Raw genomic sequence first — 18767 nt, 5'->3', positions numbered from 1 at the left:
ATGCAAAGAGCCTTGGCGTGACCCTGGACAACACCCTGTCGTTCTCCGCTAACATCAAGGCGATGACCCGATCCTGTAGGTTCATGCTCTACAACATTCGCAGAGTACGACCCTGCCTTACACAGGAAGCGGCACAGGTCCTAATCCAGGCACTTGTCATCTCCCGTCTGGATTACTGCAACTCGCTGTTGCCATTACACCCCTACAACTCATCCAGAATGCTGCAGCCCGTCTGGTGTTCAACCTTCCCAAGTTCTCTCACGTCACCCCGCTCCTCCGCACACTCCACTGGCTTCCAGTTGAAGCTTGCATCTGCTACAAGACCATGGTGCTTGCCTACGGAGCTGTGAGGGGAACGGCACCTTCAGGCTCTGATCAGTCCCTACACCCAAACGAGGGCATTGCGTTCATCCACATCTGGCCTGCTTGCCTCCCTACCTCTGCGGAAGCACAGTTCCCGCTCAGCCCAGTCAAAACTGTTTCGCGGCTTTGGCACCCCAATGGTGGAACAAGCTCCCTCACGACGCCAGGACAGCGGAGTCACTCACCACCTTCCGGAGACACTTGAAACCCCACCTCTTTAAGGAATACCTGGGATAGGATAAAGTAATCCTTCTACACCCCCCTTACCCCACCCCCCCAAAATAAAAAATAAAAATAAAACAATTGTAAAGTGGTTGTCCCACTGGCTATCATAAGGTGAATGCACCAATTTGTAAGTCGCTCTGGATAAGAGCGTCTGCTAAATGACGAAAATGTAAATGTAAAATGTAACATATATGTATTATAAGGTTTTTAATCCTCTCTGTTCGAACTGAAGAGGAGGACGGAAAATAGCCATCCTCACATATAGGGGATGCTGTTGAGACTATTGATAATTTCAAAACTGTTTTTAACCAGATAATAGTGGCATCTGTATTTATACTGAACAAAAATATAAACACCACATGCAACAATTTCAAAGATTTTACTGAGTTACAGTTCATATAAGGAAATAAGTCAATTGAAATACATTCATTAGGCCCTAATCTATGGATTTCACATGACTGGGAATACCGATATGCATCCGTTGGTCACAGACACTTTTTTTTTTAAAGGTAGGGGCGTGGATCAGAAAACCAGTCAGTATCTGGTGTGACCACCATTTGTCTCATGCAGCGCGACACATCCCTTTTGCATAGAGTTGTTGATTGTGGCCTGTGGAATGTTGTCCCACTCCACTTCAATGGCTGTGCAAAGTTGCTGGATATTGGCGGGAACTGGAACACACTGTTGTACACGTCAATCCAGAGCATCCCAAACATGCTCAATGGGTGACATGTCTGGTGAGTATGCAGGCCATGGAAGAACTGGGACATTTTCAGCTTCCAGGAATCCTTTCGACATGGGGCCGTGCAGAGAAATAAGCTTTTTGTGCATATGGAACATTTCTGGGATATTTTATTTTAGCTCATGAAACATGGTACCAACACTTTACATGTTGCGTTTATATTTTTGTTCAGTGTATTATAGAATTTCACGTTTCATAGTTTTTAATTATTTTTTTATTCAGAAAGAGACACTCCTCCCCATCTTCCAGTGATCAGCCTCCTCTGGCATATATTATATTCATCATCATCGTCACCATCAATTCATTATTATTACAATCATACTTTCAATTGTAACTCACCAACATCATCATCATCATCAATTAATTATCACAACCATCCTTTCAATCTTAACTCACCAACATCATCATCAATTAATTACTATCACAATCATACTGTACTTCAATCATAACTCATAACCGTCAATTAAAAAGGGGGAGGAACAAGTACAGTGTTTCATATTCTATTGGCTGGAGTACATTGTCAATCACCATCCTGAGTTGTACGTCCTTTCTCTGGGTGTCTGATTGCATTGTAAATCACATGACCTTCTCTATATCAACACACAGACGCCGTCATCATTGAATGCAGCGAAGCTTGGAAGCAAAGGTGAGAGAGTGTGCTGCTTTTGCACGAAGTTAGCACCTTATCCGTGATGTTTCTAGCTATAGCCAGCGACTGTTTTACATCGCAATTTGGCAACGAATAAAGGGATTCCTTCAATATAAGAAATGAATTAGCTAGCTTGCTAACGTTGTCTGTCAGGACGGATCAACAACAGCACCATAAAAAATAGGCCTAACGTTACCGTTCGCTATCTAGCCAGCTAAACCATCAAGGATTATTACATTTACATTTTAGTCATTTAGCAGACGCTCTTATCCAGAGCGACTTACAGGAGCAATTAGGGTTAAGTGCCTTGCTCAAGGGCACGTCGACAGATATTTCACCTAGTCGGGTCGGGGATTAGAACCAGCGACCTTTCGGTTACTGGCACAACGCTCTTAACCACTAAGCTACCTGCCGCCACTCATCGTATTTTGTGTCTCGATGTCTTGACCGTAAATGTCCTATTTGTGGATATGACTGACATGTCCTAATCGAGTGGTTTCTATTGCTAGGAAGGTAGTTAGCTACTGTAGCCCTAGCATGCGTTGTGGTCGTGGGATAAGGTTAACTAGCTATTTAGCCTAGTAGGTAACGTTAGCTAGCAAGCTGTTTTTCTTCATCCATTTTGAACTTCGAAGCAGTGCCAACAACATGTTTGGGAGGCTAGCTTGACTAGGTAGCCCCAGACAGTAACTTTGAGACCATGCATGTTTCTTGCTGACATTGCCATGGGTATTGCTAACGGTAGGTAGCTAGCTAGTTGACAAACTCTTTCGTGATCTGGTCAGCAACAGAAAAGGCAACTCTTTCTTGGAAACTGCCAGACATTTTGAAAGGTCGGTTGGCTCATTTGGGTAGCCTTTTAGTTACAGTAGCCAGTTACCTAAAGTTAGCCATGATGCATTTGTTGGCTAGCTGCAACACGTCCCTAGCACAATCTCGAAAAACAATTATTGGTTGAAGCTATTGTTGGCCAGCTTGCTATTCATGACTGAGATGCTAAAGTGTTTACTCAACTGTTGGCATTAGACAGTTAACTATAGTTTTCTGCAGCAAATCTGGTAAATGTTAGATGGAGAAGGAAAAATAACTGGCCTAGACTGGTAGAAGAAAAAAAATAGCTAATGCATCTATGTCCATGTCTGAATCAGGAAGAGGAGCAAAACCATGTGCTTTCGAAAAACTGAAATTATATTCTATAGCCTAATTAAAATTCACTCTTCCAGGTTTGGGCGGCAGGTAGCTTAGTGGGTAAGAGCGTTGTGCCAGTAACCGAAAGGTCGCTGGTTCTAATCCCCGAGCCGACTAGGTGAAAAATCTGTCGATGTGCCCTTAAGCAAGGCACTTAACCCTAAATGCTCCTGTAAGTCGCTCTGGATAAGAGCGTCTGCTAAATGACTAAAATGTTTTGCAGAGCATGACTGAACTTGTTACTATTGTGCAAATATCAGTGGAGAAGCAAGTTTTGTCATCTTGTGTGAAGATTTCATCAGCCTTACCTAGGCCTCCTCCACATCCTACATACAAGCAAAACAGAGCTTGACCTGTTATCAAAACAACTTTGCTCATGTGTACACTCTGCATTCTTGATGGTTAAGTTTAGCACCACCCATGCGTCATGAGTGTGATTGAGAGAAGCCACAATTGCATTGGGCTATTTTGGGGCTAAATTAGGAGCTATATAAATAAAAATATTGCTAATTTATTTTTGGAAATAGTATTTCTAAGCCACAACTGTAGGCTACCATAGGTGATAGCCTAGGTGCAATAAAAATAAACATTTGGTAATTTACTTTTAGGAACCTTTCTCAAACAGTTGAGTAAGGGGTGGGGCTTTGTAAGGAGAAGCCAGATTTTTTTCTCTCTTGTTTGCCTTTCCCCATACGGGTGCTGTGATCCATGTAAACCAGAGGAATGCACCTTTTTAACAAATTATCCTGCAGTAACTATCTCATGTGTGATGTGAGGCCTGACCTGGCCTTCACAGCCCCCCTGCTGCTCTCATTCCTCTGGAAATGTCACCATCAAATGGCTGTGACTGTGTGTACCAAATGGCATCCTAATGCCTATATAGTGCACTACTTTTGACCAGAGGCCTGGGCAAAAGTAGTGCACTGAATAGGGTGCCATTTGGGATGCAGTAACTTTGATCATGCTCCAAGGACAGGTGTGGGGGTCAGGTGCCAAGAAGCTGCTTCTTCTGGCCAGTTTGACTGTCTGTTTTGTACAGTCACACTTCTGCTGCCTCAGCGAACAGTCAACCCCTTCTCCTGACTGTTGGGGCCTTATCAGATTGGGAGATTTCCTGACTCTTCAGTCTGGTCTTTACGATTTGCGGTTTCAAAACGCAGCTAGGTCTATCTCGTCTTATCTTGTTGTCGTTAAATCAAGTATAGCCTAAGATTTGAGTGGAACCGGCACCAAAGGTTTTAGCAATAAAAAAGGTAGGGTTGGGTCAGGACATTGAACTATTGAGTCCTGTATATTGAATGAGTACTGATATGGAGTACTGGAGCCCAATGGTTCCCACATTATTTATTTATATATACATTTTTTTTTTAAAGGAACTCAGTACGGTTTTCAACTTACTCTGGAAGGTTGTAATAGTAGAGTACACAAGGTGCAATTTCGAAATTAGGTAGTGCATAATCAGCTTTCCTCTTGTCATGTCAGTTGTTGCATACCTTAGAGATATTTATAACTTGTCAGAAAAGTGCTGATCAACTAGCCCATGACAGCTAACGTTTTTTGGCTAGCTTTTTTAGTCCATAGATTTTGTTGTAATGTTTGAGTCAGTCAAATATCACACAGATACATATTAGACATGGCAAAATGGGGTGGCAGGTAGCTTAGTGGTTAAGAGCGATGTGCCAGTAACCGAAAGGTCACTGGTTCTAATCCCCGAGCCAACTAGGTGAAAAATCTGTCGATGTGCCCTTGAGCAAGGCACTTAACCCTAATTGCTCCTGTAAGTCGCTCTGGATAAGAGCGTCTGCTAAATGACGTAAATGTATAGAATTCTATGAAAATTAGGTTGAAAACTGCAAAATCTTCTCTCCGCCAACAAGAGGGATGTGAACAGTTTGTGCCATGAACAGTGCTTGTGCCCATAGAAATAGATGTGACGCGCGCATGGCGGACGTGAGATGTTCAATGCTGGATGGGGGGCCTGAGTGGAAAAAGTCTGGGAGCCCCTGCTGTAGCCTACATCAGTCTAGTACTTGTGTACTAAATAACACTGGGGACTATGTCTAGGCCTACTGTACTCCACTTATTTGTACAATGTTTGATTTCATGTGTTCTCTAACATCTTGGCTTTTCTAATATCTTTCCACGACCAATCAGGGATGGATCCTGTTGGATTTATTGTTACTAACTTCTTGGTTTTTCTAACATCTTGGTCTTTCCACAGCCAATCAGTGATGGATTCCAAGCCTCGCCGGCTGCCCTTTACGGTGTCCAGCACCCCATCGTCTTATTCTTCCCATTCATCCTCTTCCCCCTCCTCCCTGGGATCCAGCAGGCTCTATGGAAGATCCAATGTCCTGAACAGTGATCGATTCACCAGGGCCACACCCCTTAAACCTGACCTCGACCACCAGGTACTGAACTGAACACCGAATGAGTGAGAAAATGGCAGGTCACATACATTTGCTGACCCTAAATGTCATTTGGATTCCTAAAATATGTGGCCTCTAGGCCTGGATTTGAATGAGAAGTTTCTGCCGGTTAACAATGATAAGAAGACTTGAATGTGTTTTATAAACAAAGTAAGCGTAAGGCTAGGCAGGTGGGACAAGTTTAGCCTGTTTTCATGAAAAATAATGTTCTCTTTCAAATAAATGCAGTTGAGTGGGTCATTATTTTCTCCCCCTAAGCACCAGGCTTTCTTTGCTGACTTTTGTCTAAGGGAGTCTCTTTTGCTCTCCTCTTGGCTCCAGCCCTCCTCTCTATTTGGCGAGCTAGCTGTGTTCAGAAGCAGAGAAGGTATCTGTGTACTTTAGCTGGAGCTTTTTATAGGCCAGCCTAGATTAAGTTACTACTGGGCTGCCTGTGTCTGTCTATTTGACTACTCTTCCAGAAGAGTCCTGGGCCCGGCTGAAATGCACAATAAACAAGTGACTTAATTGACACGTTTGCAAATGCCTTTGAGTAGAATTACAGAAGGCTGTAGACATTTTTGAGTACCTTTTGAATGCGTTTGATGTTCAAAACAAATATCAATGGCATTATGTGAAATATTATGGCATTATTATATTTATCTAGCTAGCATACAAGAATGTAGGAATAATTGGTACAAGGATATTTAGACAAATGTTTTGCAGTGTTTCCCCTATATTTATTTAGCAGTGGCAGCCTCCGCTGCGAAATCGTTGCCGCCACTCCAAAAAATAGGTTCCTCCACTGATTTTATGTTTGAGTCGCTCTGCTAGCTTAAGAACACTGCAGAAGCCATGGCAAAATGTGTAGATTAGTAGTAAAAAATAAATAAAATTTAACAGCTAAATTGTCTTTGAGAGGGCCTTTACAATTTTGGTCTTATGCCATTGGCCACGCCCAACTATAATTTTGCCACAGCTGCTGAAAAATATCCTAAGGGAAGCACTGTGCTTTGATATGATCTGTTTTACCACTCATCTCCTGTTTGTGGTGATCTTGGATTTGTCCACCGTGTCAGCTACCTTACATTGCTCTATGTATTGCCTTGCAATGACCCCATGTGTTTTCATGCTCCGTGTGTCTCAGAGCTCTCGGTTCCTCAGCTCGACCAGGGACTACAGTAGTTCTGATAGCCGCCACTCCAGCTGGAAATCCCCTCTGACGACCTCCTCTGTCTCCTACGATCGCTCCTGGGCCGACTCCTCTCTGGGCAGCCGCAGCAAACTGGTAAACGCACGATAGAACACGATCTTGTTCATTATGGAATTGTTTTAAGATGGTCATACCGTGGATCATTTAGCTATTTGATTTGGTATTTTAGGACCCCTTTAGGTATCAATAAAAAAATGATTTTTTTTGTTGATAAAATATAGAATTTGGCCTTTACTACGATAGCTCATAGAAACGATTTGAATAAAACATTTTTATAAATTGCAAAAAAAGTCAAAAAAATGTATCATAAGGATTAAGGTTTTGAAGTGTCTATCCTATATCTGGGAGATATAAGCAAGCTTGGGAAATATCAGTTTTTTTTTAACCCATATTTAACCCCTTATTTTTGTTGGCACAACTACCTCATACTGCATTTTACATTTTTAGTCATTTAGCAGACACTCTTATCCAGAGGGCACATAGACATATTTTTCAACTAGTCGGCGCAGGGATTAGAACCAGCGACCTTTCGGTTACTGGCACAACGCTCTTAACCACTAAGCTACCTACCAGTTCGAACGCTACGTTTCGCGAGAAGACCGACAATTTTTTTTTTTCAGGATGTCTCATGGTCTGACCAACACCGCTGTAGCTCGGCCACCTTCCACCGCAGATGAGGAAGAGCGACATAAGCGGATGTGGTGGATTGAGACGCATCCCATGCTATCTCTAGCTTAAACTGATGGATTTTGATGGACTTTTTTTATTATGATACATAGATTGATGCACATGTGCGTTAATAGACGGTTAAGGATTAAGCAGTTTGACTCAGACTAACTTCTGTATCCATACATTTATATTACTGATGCGCACACTTGTTTGAAGTTCACAGTGCCGTTCAAGCCCATTTTTATTCATGTGGCGGTATTCTGTGGGTGGTTTTATCAGACTGATTCAGAGAGAAGACTGGGGACGTACTCAGGACTTCTCAGCAACACAACTGATGATGGGGATACCAAACGGGCCAAACTGTCCTACACCAACCGAGCTGCATATACAAGAAGCCCCTCCTCCTCAGTGACTGGCTCCTCCTCCTCCAGCAGTGTCCTCAACAGAGACTCTGGTATCTGACCCCTGGTTCTATTTTTAAAGGGATAGTTCATGATTTATGAATGTTTTCAGTCTCTTTCCTTGAGCCCTTTTTTTAACATGAAAATACCTGATGTTTTAAATGTGAACTTTTCCTGTACATTTTATTATTTTATTTAGCCTTTATTTAACTAGGCAAGTCAGTTAAGAACAAATTCTTATTTACAATGACGGCCTAAATATACTGCTGTTTATTTTTTTTTTTTTAAAGGGGGTAGATCAGCTTTAATATTGCAGATAGATTGTAACTTCCATCAATATAATTGTCAGCATCACTTCCAATCCCCCATATGTTTTTTCTCGCAAAAAAAAAAGTGTGTATACACACACACACACACACACACAGAGCTGTGGAAAAAAATTAAGAGACTACTGCAATTTTTTCTTAAATCAGGATCTCTACATGTATGACAGCCATTCCATTCCAGTGTCTGTTGAATTCCAACACAGGCACACCTCATTCTACTGAATTAGGTACTGATTAGGTGATCACCTGAACCAAATCTTATTTAATGAGGAAAAGTATAAAAACCACTGCTGTGGTCATCACTATCCTCTTGCAATAGGACCAGCTGGATGGCAAAAACAGTGCTAATAGTACCTCAAAAGTAATATTAATCAAAAAATAACTAATGACCATGCCAAAAGAGTTGAAAAGGAAAGATCTGAGTGAGGAAAAGAAGGGGTCAATTCTGTCTACTGGCAGAGGGATACAGTGAGCGTCAGGTTGCTTCCATCCTTAAAATTTAAAAGACGGCGGTTCATAAGAACAAGGTCAAGCAGCAGACATTGGGGACAACAAAGCTACAGACCGGCAGAGGGCGAAAACGACTCTCTACTGACCGGGATGACCGCCAACTCATTCGAATGTCACTTAACAACCGTAGGATGACATCATGTGACCTACAAAAATAATGGCAAACGGCAGCTGGAGTGAAGTGCACGGCGAGGTCGGTTTGAAGCAGGCTCCTAGGGGCAGGGCTGAAGTCATGCAAAGAGCCAGGCTGAGGTTTGCAAAAGACCATAAGGATTGGACCGTAGAGGACTGGAGTAAGGTCATTTTCTCTGATTAGTCCAATTTTCAGCTTTGCCCAACACCTGGTCATCTAATGGTTAGACGGAGACCTGGAGAGGCCTACAAGCCACAGTGTCTCGCACCCACTGTGAAATTTGGTGGAGGATTGGTGATTATCTGGGGGTGCTTCAGCAAGTCTGGAATCGGGCAAATTTGTCTTTGTGAAGGACGCATGAATCAAGCCACGTACAAGGTTGTCCTGGAAGAACTTGCTTCCTTTTGCTCTGACATTGTTCCCCAACTCTGAGGATTGGTTTTTCCAGCAGGACAATGCGCCATGCCACACAGTCAGGTCAATCAAGGTGTGGATGGAGGACCACCAGATCAAGACCCTGTCATGGCCAGCCCAATCTCCAGACCTGAACCCCATTGAAAACTTCTGGAATGTGATCAAGAGGAAGATGGATGGTCACAAGCCATCAAACAAAGCCGAGCTGCTTGAATATTTGCGCTAGGAGTGGCATAAAGTCACCCAACATCTATGTGAAAGACTGGTGGAGAGCATGCCAAGACGCATGAAAGCTGTGATTGAAAATCAGGGTTATTCCACCAAATGTTGATTTCTGAACTCTTCCTAAGTTAAAACATTAGTATTGTGTTGTTTAAAAATGAACATTAACTTATTTTCTTTGCATTATTTGAGTTCTGACAACACTGCATCTTTTTTGTTATTTTGACCAGTTGTCATTTTCTGCAAATAAATGCTCTAAATGACAATATTTTTATTTGGGAGAAATGTTGTCAGTAGATTATAGAATAAAACAAAAATGTTATTTTTACCCAAACGCATACCTATAAATAGTAAAACCAGAGAAACTGATAAATTTGCAGTGGTCTCTTTTAATTGTTTTCCATGTATGTGTGTGTGTGTGTGTGTATATATATATATATATATATATATATCGATCAAAAAAATATATTTCCCTTTATTACTTTCCAACCCCACCACCCCTTCCCTAATTGGAGTAAACTAGTGAACAACAATGCTTAGGCCTCTACTTCCAGCTTATACATACTATATACATTTTATGGTCAGTCAATTTTACAATAATTCTATTTTGTTCGTTTTTACTCCTGAACTTCCTCAACCTCTCCGATCATTTTTCATGATGTCCATCCGGTTTGCTTCTATATGCCATATCTTTCTAACTGTGCTCTTTCACAAAAGCTCTCAACCTATAACCTATATACTTATTATACTGCTGTTAGTTTCCATACACTTGATGAGCACAGGTCTTGTGATAATCATGCAAAAAATCATTGCCATTGCTTTGAGTGATAATAATTATATTAAATCTTCAGCTAACCTTATGACATTGATTAAATATATTAATGATTCCTAAATCCTTCGTGCTTTAGCCAATGTATATTTTCTAACATGCAGGTGAATAACAAACTGGCACCTTGTGTTTAGATTTGTCGTCGTGGAAGTCGTACCGGCCTCTGTCCAGGTCGTCGTCCTCCTCCTCTTCTTCCTCCTCCTCTTCCTCCTCAGAGCCCCTGTGGTCCAGAAGGGAGCTGGAGAGGAGGAGTGAGGGGAGGAGTCTGTCCAGTGTGGCCGATACTATCAGCTATAAGAGCTCTGGACTCACCTCGTCTCTGTGTATGTTCTTACACACACACAGTGGCTCATTTGTGTGCATTTACATATTTACGCACGCATTCAATCATAAATCTGACACATTTACATACTCACACACAAACATAATACTGACAATGTGGACATATTTGTGTTTCAGACCGGCCAGACCGTGTGACCTCCACCTATGCCCAGGGGGCCCGGCCCAAGGAGACCCTCTACTCTTCCTCTAGCAGGGAGAGCAGCTCCCTCAGCCGGCACCTCTCCTCCACCTACCAGCGTTCCCCACTGGCCCGGGACTTCTCCACCACCCGGACCACTGGCCGCTCCCTGACCACCTCTACCCTCCGCACCACCAAGGAGCCCACTGAGAGCCCAGAGCCCACTCTAGGAGTCTCCTCCTCCGTCTCCTCTCGCCCCTCCTCTTGGTACACAACTCCCTCAGCAAGACGGGAGGCCCGGGACTCCAGCCCCCCTCCCGCCGCGCCAGTCCCCACCCCCAGGCCAACCCCGGAGGGTGGTGAGGCATCGGATGGACGTCGCTCCACCCGCCGCCTCCTCTCCCGCCTCTTCTCTCGGCGCTCCAGCCAGGACTCCAGCGGCTCCAGCTCTGGCTCCGCCTCCCGCTCCTTCGACTCAGCCGAGGACAGCCCTGTCGTTGGAGGAGACTGCCCCAGCCACACCCCCGTGGCTACCAGCGAGGAGAGTATCCGACCCGTGAGCGTGGAATCCGTTACCAGAGGCTCTGACGCGGCCCAGGCCTTTGCCTTCCTGAGGCGTCGCAGACAGGGCCTGTCCCCGGTCCAGGAGGGCCAGACCCAGCATGCCCCGGAGCCCCTGGAGGCCTGGAGAGGGGGCAGCAGCAGCACCAGCGGTGGTGTTGGAAGTAGTAGTAGTAGTACTTCGGGTTCCTCCTGGCTCTCGTCTTCCATCCGGACCCGCTGCACTCCTCTCTTCTCCCGCCGTAGAAGAGAAGGACGGGACGAGAGCGCTCGCCTGGCGTCCGGCGCCGATGAGGATTACCGTGGTACCCAGTTCCCCCTCAGAGACACCCCCGAGGCCAAGGCTGACGAAGAGGAGGAGGAGGAGGAAGATGAAGAGGAAGGTGCGGCGGCATCCTCGGGGGCGATGGGTGCTTGCGCCGCCCTACAGGAAGAGTTGAGAGACGTGGCGGGGAGTAGTCAGCGTTTGGCGAGGTTCATGAGCAGCCCGCTGTTCCGCGTCCACGACAACGTCATGATTGCCGTGGACATGACAGGCGCCGCCAGGAGCCAACCGGAGGGCCAGGAGAAGGATAAGCCTGCCTCCTCCAGAGACCCTGAGAGACTGAGGAAGATCCAGGAGAGGTGGGGACGCTGTCCTTCTCTGAGCTTACTGGGGAGTGGGCTGAACCTTCATGCTTGTGTCCCACCATATGTTGTACATAGCACTGTCCCTGTGTTGTCCATTGTCTTTAATGTGGCCACACTCGCCTTGTCATTCAAATGCCTCTTTGGCTGGACCACCACTTTAATTATTTTACTCTGTCATTCTTCTCTGATTTGAATGGTTGATAACTGTAAATAAACCTCTTTCTCTCTCCCCTGTAGCCTGCTGTTGGAGGACTCTGACGAGGAGGAAGGGGACCGGTGTCGTATTTGCCAAATGGGTGAGGACTCTCCCTCCAACCCCCTGATCGAACCCTGCCGCTGCACAGGCAGTCTGCAGTATGTTCACCAGGACTGCATCAAGAAGTGGCTGCGCTCCAAAATCAGCTCTGGTAAGAACACATTTTCTTTCTCTCTCTGACCTTAACAAATGACTTCTGCCCCTAGGTATTATGCATTGATCCCACATTCTTGCCATCTTTCGCTTTCTTGTCCAGGCACTAATCTGGATGCCATCACCACGTGTGAGCTGTGCAAAGAAAAGCTGCACCTGAACATTGAGAACTTTGACATCAACGAGCTGCACAGGACACATGAGAGGGTGAGGGGACGTTCAGTTAACCCCAGACAGTCATCTCCTAGTCAGCCATTATCTGTTAGACTGTGAATGGGAAACGCTCCGCAGAGAATCACTCCTGTGCTGCTCATTCAACTGTAGAATACCAGAATGAACACTTAAAAACAAGTGTTCCGTAAAATGTTCCCTTTAAGGTTTAACCCCCTAGGACCCAGTCCTAACTTGAGTTTAAGGCATATCTGCAGTTTAAGTGACTGCTTACTTTATTTCCCTTTCTGTCCAGTCTGAGTATGAGTTCATCAGTTGTGGCCTTTACCTGGTGGTGTTGCTTCACCTGTGTGAGCAGAGGTTCTCTGATGTGCTAGGAGCTGCCAACGACGCAGGGGTAATAACGCATGCCTACACTCGACACCATGCCAAAACAAATTCTCAACATCATTCATTGGCGCTGTGCGCAGAGGAGTCATTTTTGAATGTTAAGCCCAAGGTTCTTCTTTGGCCTCCAATAATTCACTTACTATTGTATTGGGAAAAATACTTAATTCACATGTAGTAGGATTCATTGTTTAAAAAAATATTTCCCCCCTCTCTCGCTCAGTTTTTCAACCTGGCGAGAACCCTTCACGAACACATGGACAATCTTGAAAGTACGTTCTTGAATAATATCTCCCCAATGCTGTGATCACATGATGTTTTAGTAACTTGATACAAGGCTGTGAGTCAAACTAACCCCCCCCCACTGTTAATGAATTGATGGGTAAGTATTTGATTATATTGACCTTCTCTGATGTTAAAGGTCCATACGTAGCATGACAAGAGCTCTGCACAGATTTTTTTGCCCAGCAACACTGCTGTGAATAATTACCCTTCAGTTAGCTAGGCACAAGGTCATCTCAGTGGAGGTTATTAGATGCGTTGATATCATGGTGTGCACTGCAGTATTCCTGACTGACAATTAAATGGTCTTAATATTTTACTTTCGAACACATTCTAAACTAAAAGACATTTTGCAACTGCGTTCTTTATTCAAAAATAAATAATGAAATTCACTACTAATAAACTAGTCTCAGGTTTGACTGATAATTGTTTTCTCCGCTGCAGGCTCTTATGGGGAGTCGGATGAAGAGGAGGTGGTTGATACCCGGCCGTCAATTGATTTCTGTGACCTCGATGAAGACCTGGAAGAGGAGTATAATTGAGTGAAGGGGATAAGGAAAAAAGATGGGGGGGTGGGGGGAGACAGAGTTGGAGTTACCTTGTAGTAGCAACCCAATCTGTTGCTCTGTTTCACCTCATGTGATTTTACTGAGTGCAATGGCTTGTGGGATGATCAACGAAAAAAAAGCCAATGCCAAGTAGATGGGAGGTCACGCCTGACGTAGAGGTAATGATGTCATAGATATGCAGACAGAGGTGAGGAAATGCTTTATATTTCCTTTCCTTTTGGTCTCCAGATTTGAGTGGGCTTTATTCCGTTAAAATGCAAGTTGTCTTTTTGAACTGTTATACCACGAGTGCTTGAAACGTTTACTGATCTAAAAAATCAGATCTGGCCACCGTGGTGAGATATTGTAAAAACAAAAAGGAGATGGAATCATGAACACAACACTGGTTTGTTAGTTTAGCGGTTTGGGAGAAGGAAAGGGTTCTGTTTAGGGGAGAATATATCAAGAAGTGGCAAATTATTCCCTTTACCATTTTTCTTTTCCTATGTGAATTTTCCTTTCCTTTTTGAAGCAAGTTTTTAAAAAATATATATGTGAAAGAAGGTGCCAACTTTACTTTTCACAGCCGAATAATTGACAGTTTATTAACATTTGTTCCGTTTTTCTGTCTGTTTTCAATGTCTGCGGTATGAAAATGCTATTTTGCTTGGCCCTAAAACTTGTTTTCATGATTGAATTATTGCAATAAAGTTTTGAATGTACAGCTGTTTGCAGGCAACATTTCATTCAACTAAACCGAATAAGGACTCTAAAGTTAATATAGGAAGTAGGGTTAAAAAGCTGTTAATGTAAGACATTTCAACAACTGTTGCTCAAAGACCAATATGGTAATAAAAAAATAAATAAAAAAAGACTGGGAGATTCTCAATTGAGGTACACTCCCTCTTCTCCATGACCCGGAAACCGATAAGTGGTCGCCATATGTAGAAGTGGCAATTTGTTAATAGGTGAACAGAAAAGCTGCTCGATAGCCTCCTCCGGCCGAGAATACTTAGGTGTATCCTACTGGGAAGAGTTTTGTAATCCGCCTCACCCCCTTTTGAATTAACTTTTCTCTAAGGATAAAAGCATGCACACGTTTAACGATACACTAGTCATCTTTATAAAATGTCTGTCACTACTAGCTAAATTGAGTTACCACTTTATACATTTTGGGATTCCTCCTGCAAACGTAATTTGCCGGATGTGCTAGTGGAGGAGTCTAATTTCATTAAAGTGCATTTGTTTCCTGGACCAGGTAGTCAAGCAAAACTAATTGACAATCTCCCATACTTTTTTTGTGAAATGGTTTTGGCAAGAAATGAACCTGTGACCTGGTCCTTATCCCAGTGCCTAATCCACTGCACTAGGAGTGTGGAAGGCACCATCTGTGTTAAGATTTGAAGCTGTTCAAAGTTAGGTTAGTAGATTAGAAATTTAATTAGTTTAGAATGTTTGGTAAGGTTGGAAACAAAAGTCACAATTGGGATTTGAACGTGTAACGCCCTCCAACCTTTGTAAAAAAAAAACCTATCCAGGCATGTAAGATCTGGCATGGCGTGGTCTTCTGTAGCTCAGCTGGTAGAGCACGGTGCTTGTAACGCCAAGGTAGTGGGTTCGATCCCCGGGACCACCCATACACAAAAAATGTATGCACGCATGACTAAGTGGCTTTGGATAAAAGCGTCTGCTAAATGGCTTATTATTATTAACCTACCACCCGGAAGCCTTTTTATTTTTTTTTATACACTCATTTGTAAACTCTGCCCACTGAGCTTTCAACCAATCACATTAGTTCAGTCTGTCAGAGCTTCCCTCATCACAAGGTCGTGTTCCTCTGCTCAGATGTTGCGGACACATGCCAGATCTTACATGCCTGGATAGGTTTTTTTTACGTATCGGCTAGCCACATATTCTAGCAGTCTGGTGCCCGACTACACAGTCTGTGGCACGGAACCATTGGTTGACGCATGCAACTTCTGAGTAGGGGAACGCGACCCTTGATTGAGGCTGGGATTCAATCCAAGTTGTAGAGCAGCTCTGTAGCGCCTTGGATTGAATCCAGGCTTGAATTAGGGAAACTCCTGAGCAGAATTCAAGGGCTTTTACTCAATGATTCCTATCTCGATCCCTTGTGTCCTTGGCGCCTCAAAACGAAGCTCATACAAGTTGTGGTAGGTCACAGTGATACCCACGTCTGACATCTTTATTCATTTCCTCAACAGAAAAAATGAAACACGACCCAGCTCTTAAGGACAGACCTATTTTATTGGAAGACCATATTTGACCAGAGTGGATGGTCTGCTTGGGACCACTGTAAATATGAAGATACTGTTGAACATTTTGGGAATGGTAATCATAGTTAACAAGCATTGTTGCTAGGCAGATCCAAATAAAGTCTAGAGGAATGTCCAGGTTATCAACATTCACAAGATTCAAAAAGCATCTTTGGTTTAGATTCTCCATAATAATAAAAAAATACAATTTAAATATGTACAAAGCATTTACAGCAGCCATGTGTGCGTTAACCCCCAATTAACCCCCAAAAACTTCAACTCCCAAACAAGACAACTATTGTGCTTGTACAAGGCAGAAACAACTGCTAAGGCATTATTCACAATAAAACATTTCAATTTAAAGTGCAAATGTTCTCAGTAGTTTGAGTGCATAGGAGAGGAAGGTTACAGTCATAATGACAAACAAATCAATGCATTTACAGTTGGGATGAATTAAATGTAGTTAAAATGGCAGAATGGCAAATGAGCATGTGACACTATCCAAATTGTCTAAGGAAGTCTGTGTTGGACTGCATTTGCTAGAGTACCTGTATTAGACCTTAAATGATTTACAAACTGAAATATGAAAATATGCCAAGCTAATACATCCTGAAAATATTATAGTTATGTTAATGCAAGTGCCATGATGCAGTTGTTTCTTTAAGAATTTCAATCATGTCATCAATGACCATCAGTGAAAAGGATGTCTTCCTCCATGAAAATAATCACAGAGTGAAAACAGAGAAAAACAGTGCTTAGGAGAAAAGAAGACATACCCTGACAACAAGCATCACATATCCAGTGCCTTTTTTGTCAACCCAAAGTCCATCAACCCTGCAGCAACTGTTCAATTTTCCAGCTCTTTAAAATAATCCCAAAGTTAATTAAAACAACTCATTATTAAGTAAAAAAAAAAAAAATCACAATCCTTTTGCCAATATTTACAATGTCACAGAAAATACTAGAAAGCCTGCTTTGGAATTTGTACAAATAAATAAAGTGGTCTTTTGAAATCAAAAGGCAGCCAGGTTTTAGTTTGCTGCATAATAATATTTCCATACTGAATAGGCACATAACTGCTTCTTCAAGCTGCATATATGAAGTCAAGACAAGTCTCACTCTGCATCTATAATACTAGTGCTGTCAGCGTCATCAATGGTTCTCCTGTAGCGCACGGTGGAGTTGAATCTGGCCCTGCTCTTCTTATAGACGACGAAGCCGATGGCCCCCAGGAGGGCAGTGAGGACGACCAGGAAGAAGACCAGAGCCACCGGGGCGTTCCCTGACCCTGGAGACAACACAGCCAGTCAGAAACACATGTCCAGACTGGCCAAGAAAGTCCCTGTTTCAAGCACAATGTTTACTAATATGTAATAACCATGGCGACGCCAGGGAACTCTATGAGCTATATACAATCACCTCTTGTTACATGCAATAGCTTGGAGCTGTTACCAGCGCATGCTGCGATCCACATAGTAAAAAAAAATATGTATGAGTTTGGACTGGTGAACCACTGAACTATAGTACTCACGTGCGGGTACTTTGCAGACGATGCGGCTGTGGCTGTCCTTGCAGCTGACTGTGCTCCAGATGCCTCCATCTGCAGACACCATGACAGCACAGGGGTTCTGCTGGGTCACTGTCTTCACCCCACTAGCAGAGCCATTGGTCTCCCAGTTAGAGAAGGCCAGAGAGGAACCGTCCACCCAGCCCACTGGCTGACCTGGAAGACAAGAGGAATTACTGATTCTATGCTGTTGAGTTAGAATAAACTACTTTATTTGAATACAATGTATTGGCATGTAGGATTTGTATGTATTTTAAAGTGCCTGACTTTCCAAATGAAGTGCACAGAACTTCCTAAGATGGCACATACTGTCCAATATAAATATCATGTCTAATAACCTCCTTATACAGTAATAGGTAACAAGCCTATCATATTGTACTGGTCAGGTCAGTTTAAAATAGAGTAAGACCCAGTCCTAGTAAGTTTACCTTGTGTGTCCAAGTCCATGCCGAGCCACACCCTACTGGTGATGAGAGGGTTGGCTGCCATGTAGCCAGAGACAAAGTCATTCTCCTCTTTGGTCGTTATGGTCAGCAGCTGTGCATCTGTCAATCAAAGGCAAAAAGGAGGCACATGTACTGTAAGTAAGAAACCACCTGATCTGATCATGGTGTACTAATTAAGCAATAAGGCCTGAGGAGGTGTGGTATATGGCCAATATACCACAGCTAAGGGCTGTTCTTATGCACGACGCAACGAGGAGTACCTGGACACAGCCCTTAGCCGCGGTATATTGACAATTTACCACAAACCCCCGAGGTACCTTATTGCTATTATAAACTGGTTAGCAACGTAGTTCGAATAATAATTTGGGGGTTGTTTATATTTGTCCTGTTACACACAAATCTGTAATGGAAATGTGTTTTTCTGCATATCCCAACTCCCCCTGAGACATGCAGGGAGTGGGGTCATGGCCAGGGTCGCCATTGTACAGCGCCAGTGGAGCAATTAGGGTTAAGTACCTTGGCTTTCAGCCAATTAGCATCCAGGAGCCAAACTACCCGGTTTATAAGAGTAAATATTCAATAACTTTATTTAATCAGGTTGGTTATAGGGAAACCTTTCTCTTACCATAACAACCTAACCCAAGATGTTACCATAACAACCTAACCCAAGATGCTGCGATAATACCATGTTCAATACAACTTCTATAATACAGAAATATATATGTGTCAAATAGGAGA

General features: G+C 43.3%; 2 protein-coding genes across 3 annotated transcripts in view; one reads left to right on the top strand and one right to left on the bottom strand.

Annotated features, from left to right (window-relative positions):
• The first annotated feature begins 1888 nt into the window (after positions 1-1888).
• marchf7 (membrane-associated ring finger (C3HC4) 7) lies at positions 1889-14462 on the top strand. 2 transcript variants are annotated; one of them, XM_041845256.2, is made up of 11 exons: positions 1889-1976; positions 5389-5578; positions 6723-6863; positions 7737-7911; positions 10427-10615; positions 10752-11937; positions 12181-12350; positions 12456-12559; positions 12819-12920; positions 13134-13182; positions 13637-14462. In XM_041845256.2, the coding sequence occupies exons 2-11, from the start codon at positions 5399-5401 to the stop codon at positions 13732-13734; spliced, it is 2394 nt and encodes a 797-aa protein (XP_041701190.2). In that variant the 5' UTR covers positions 1889-1976; positions 5389-5398; the 3' UTR covers positions 13735-14462. The 2 variants fall into 2 exon arrangements, with proteins under 2 accessions (XP_041701190.2, XP_045073160.1); XM_045217225.1 differs by lacking the exon at positions 1889-1976 and adding an exon at positions 2621-2720.
• A 1527-nt stretch (positions 14463-15989) lies between these two features.
• Positions 15990-18767, bottom strand: part of ly75 (lymphocyte antigen 75) — a 34136-nt gene continuing 31358 nt past the window's right edge. Inside the window, 3 exon segments of the mRNA XM_041845255.2 lie at positions 15990-17304; positions 17548-17739; positions 18012-18128. Of these exon segments, the coding sequence (XP_041701189.2) occupies positions 17132-17304; positions 17548-17739; positions 18012-18128 (482 nt within the window). The 3' untranslated portion in view covers positions 15990-17131.

The sequence above is a fragment of the Coregonus clupeaformis genome, unplaced genomic scaffold, assembly GCF_020615455.1.
Source record: "Coregonus clupeaformis isolate EN_2021a unplaced genomic scaffold, ASM2061545v1 scaf0973, whole genome shotgun sequence".
NCBI lineage: Eukaryota > Metazoa > Chordata > Actinopteri > Salmoniformes > Salmonidae > Coregonus > Coregonus clupeaformis.
Note: the sequence above shows the minus strand (reverse complement) of the source record. Positions and strands in the feature narration are given on the sequence as shown.

Coding starts and splice junctions, on each gene's coding strand:
- marchf7 (XM_041845256.2), top strand. CDS start 5,399: ATGGATTCCAAGCCTCGCCGGCTGCCCTTTACGGTGTCCAGCACCCCA. Junction 5,579..6,722: donor AACCTGACCTCGACCACCAG/GTACTGAACTGA, acceptor CGTGTGTCTCAG/AGCTCTCGGTTCCTCAGCTC. Junction 10,616..10,751: donor TGGACTCACCTCGTCTCTGT/GTATGTTCTTAC, acceptor TTTGTGTTTCAG/ACCGGCCAGACCGTGTGACC.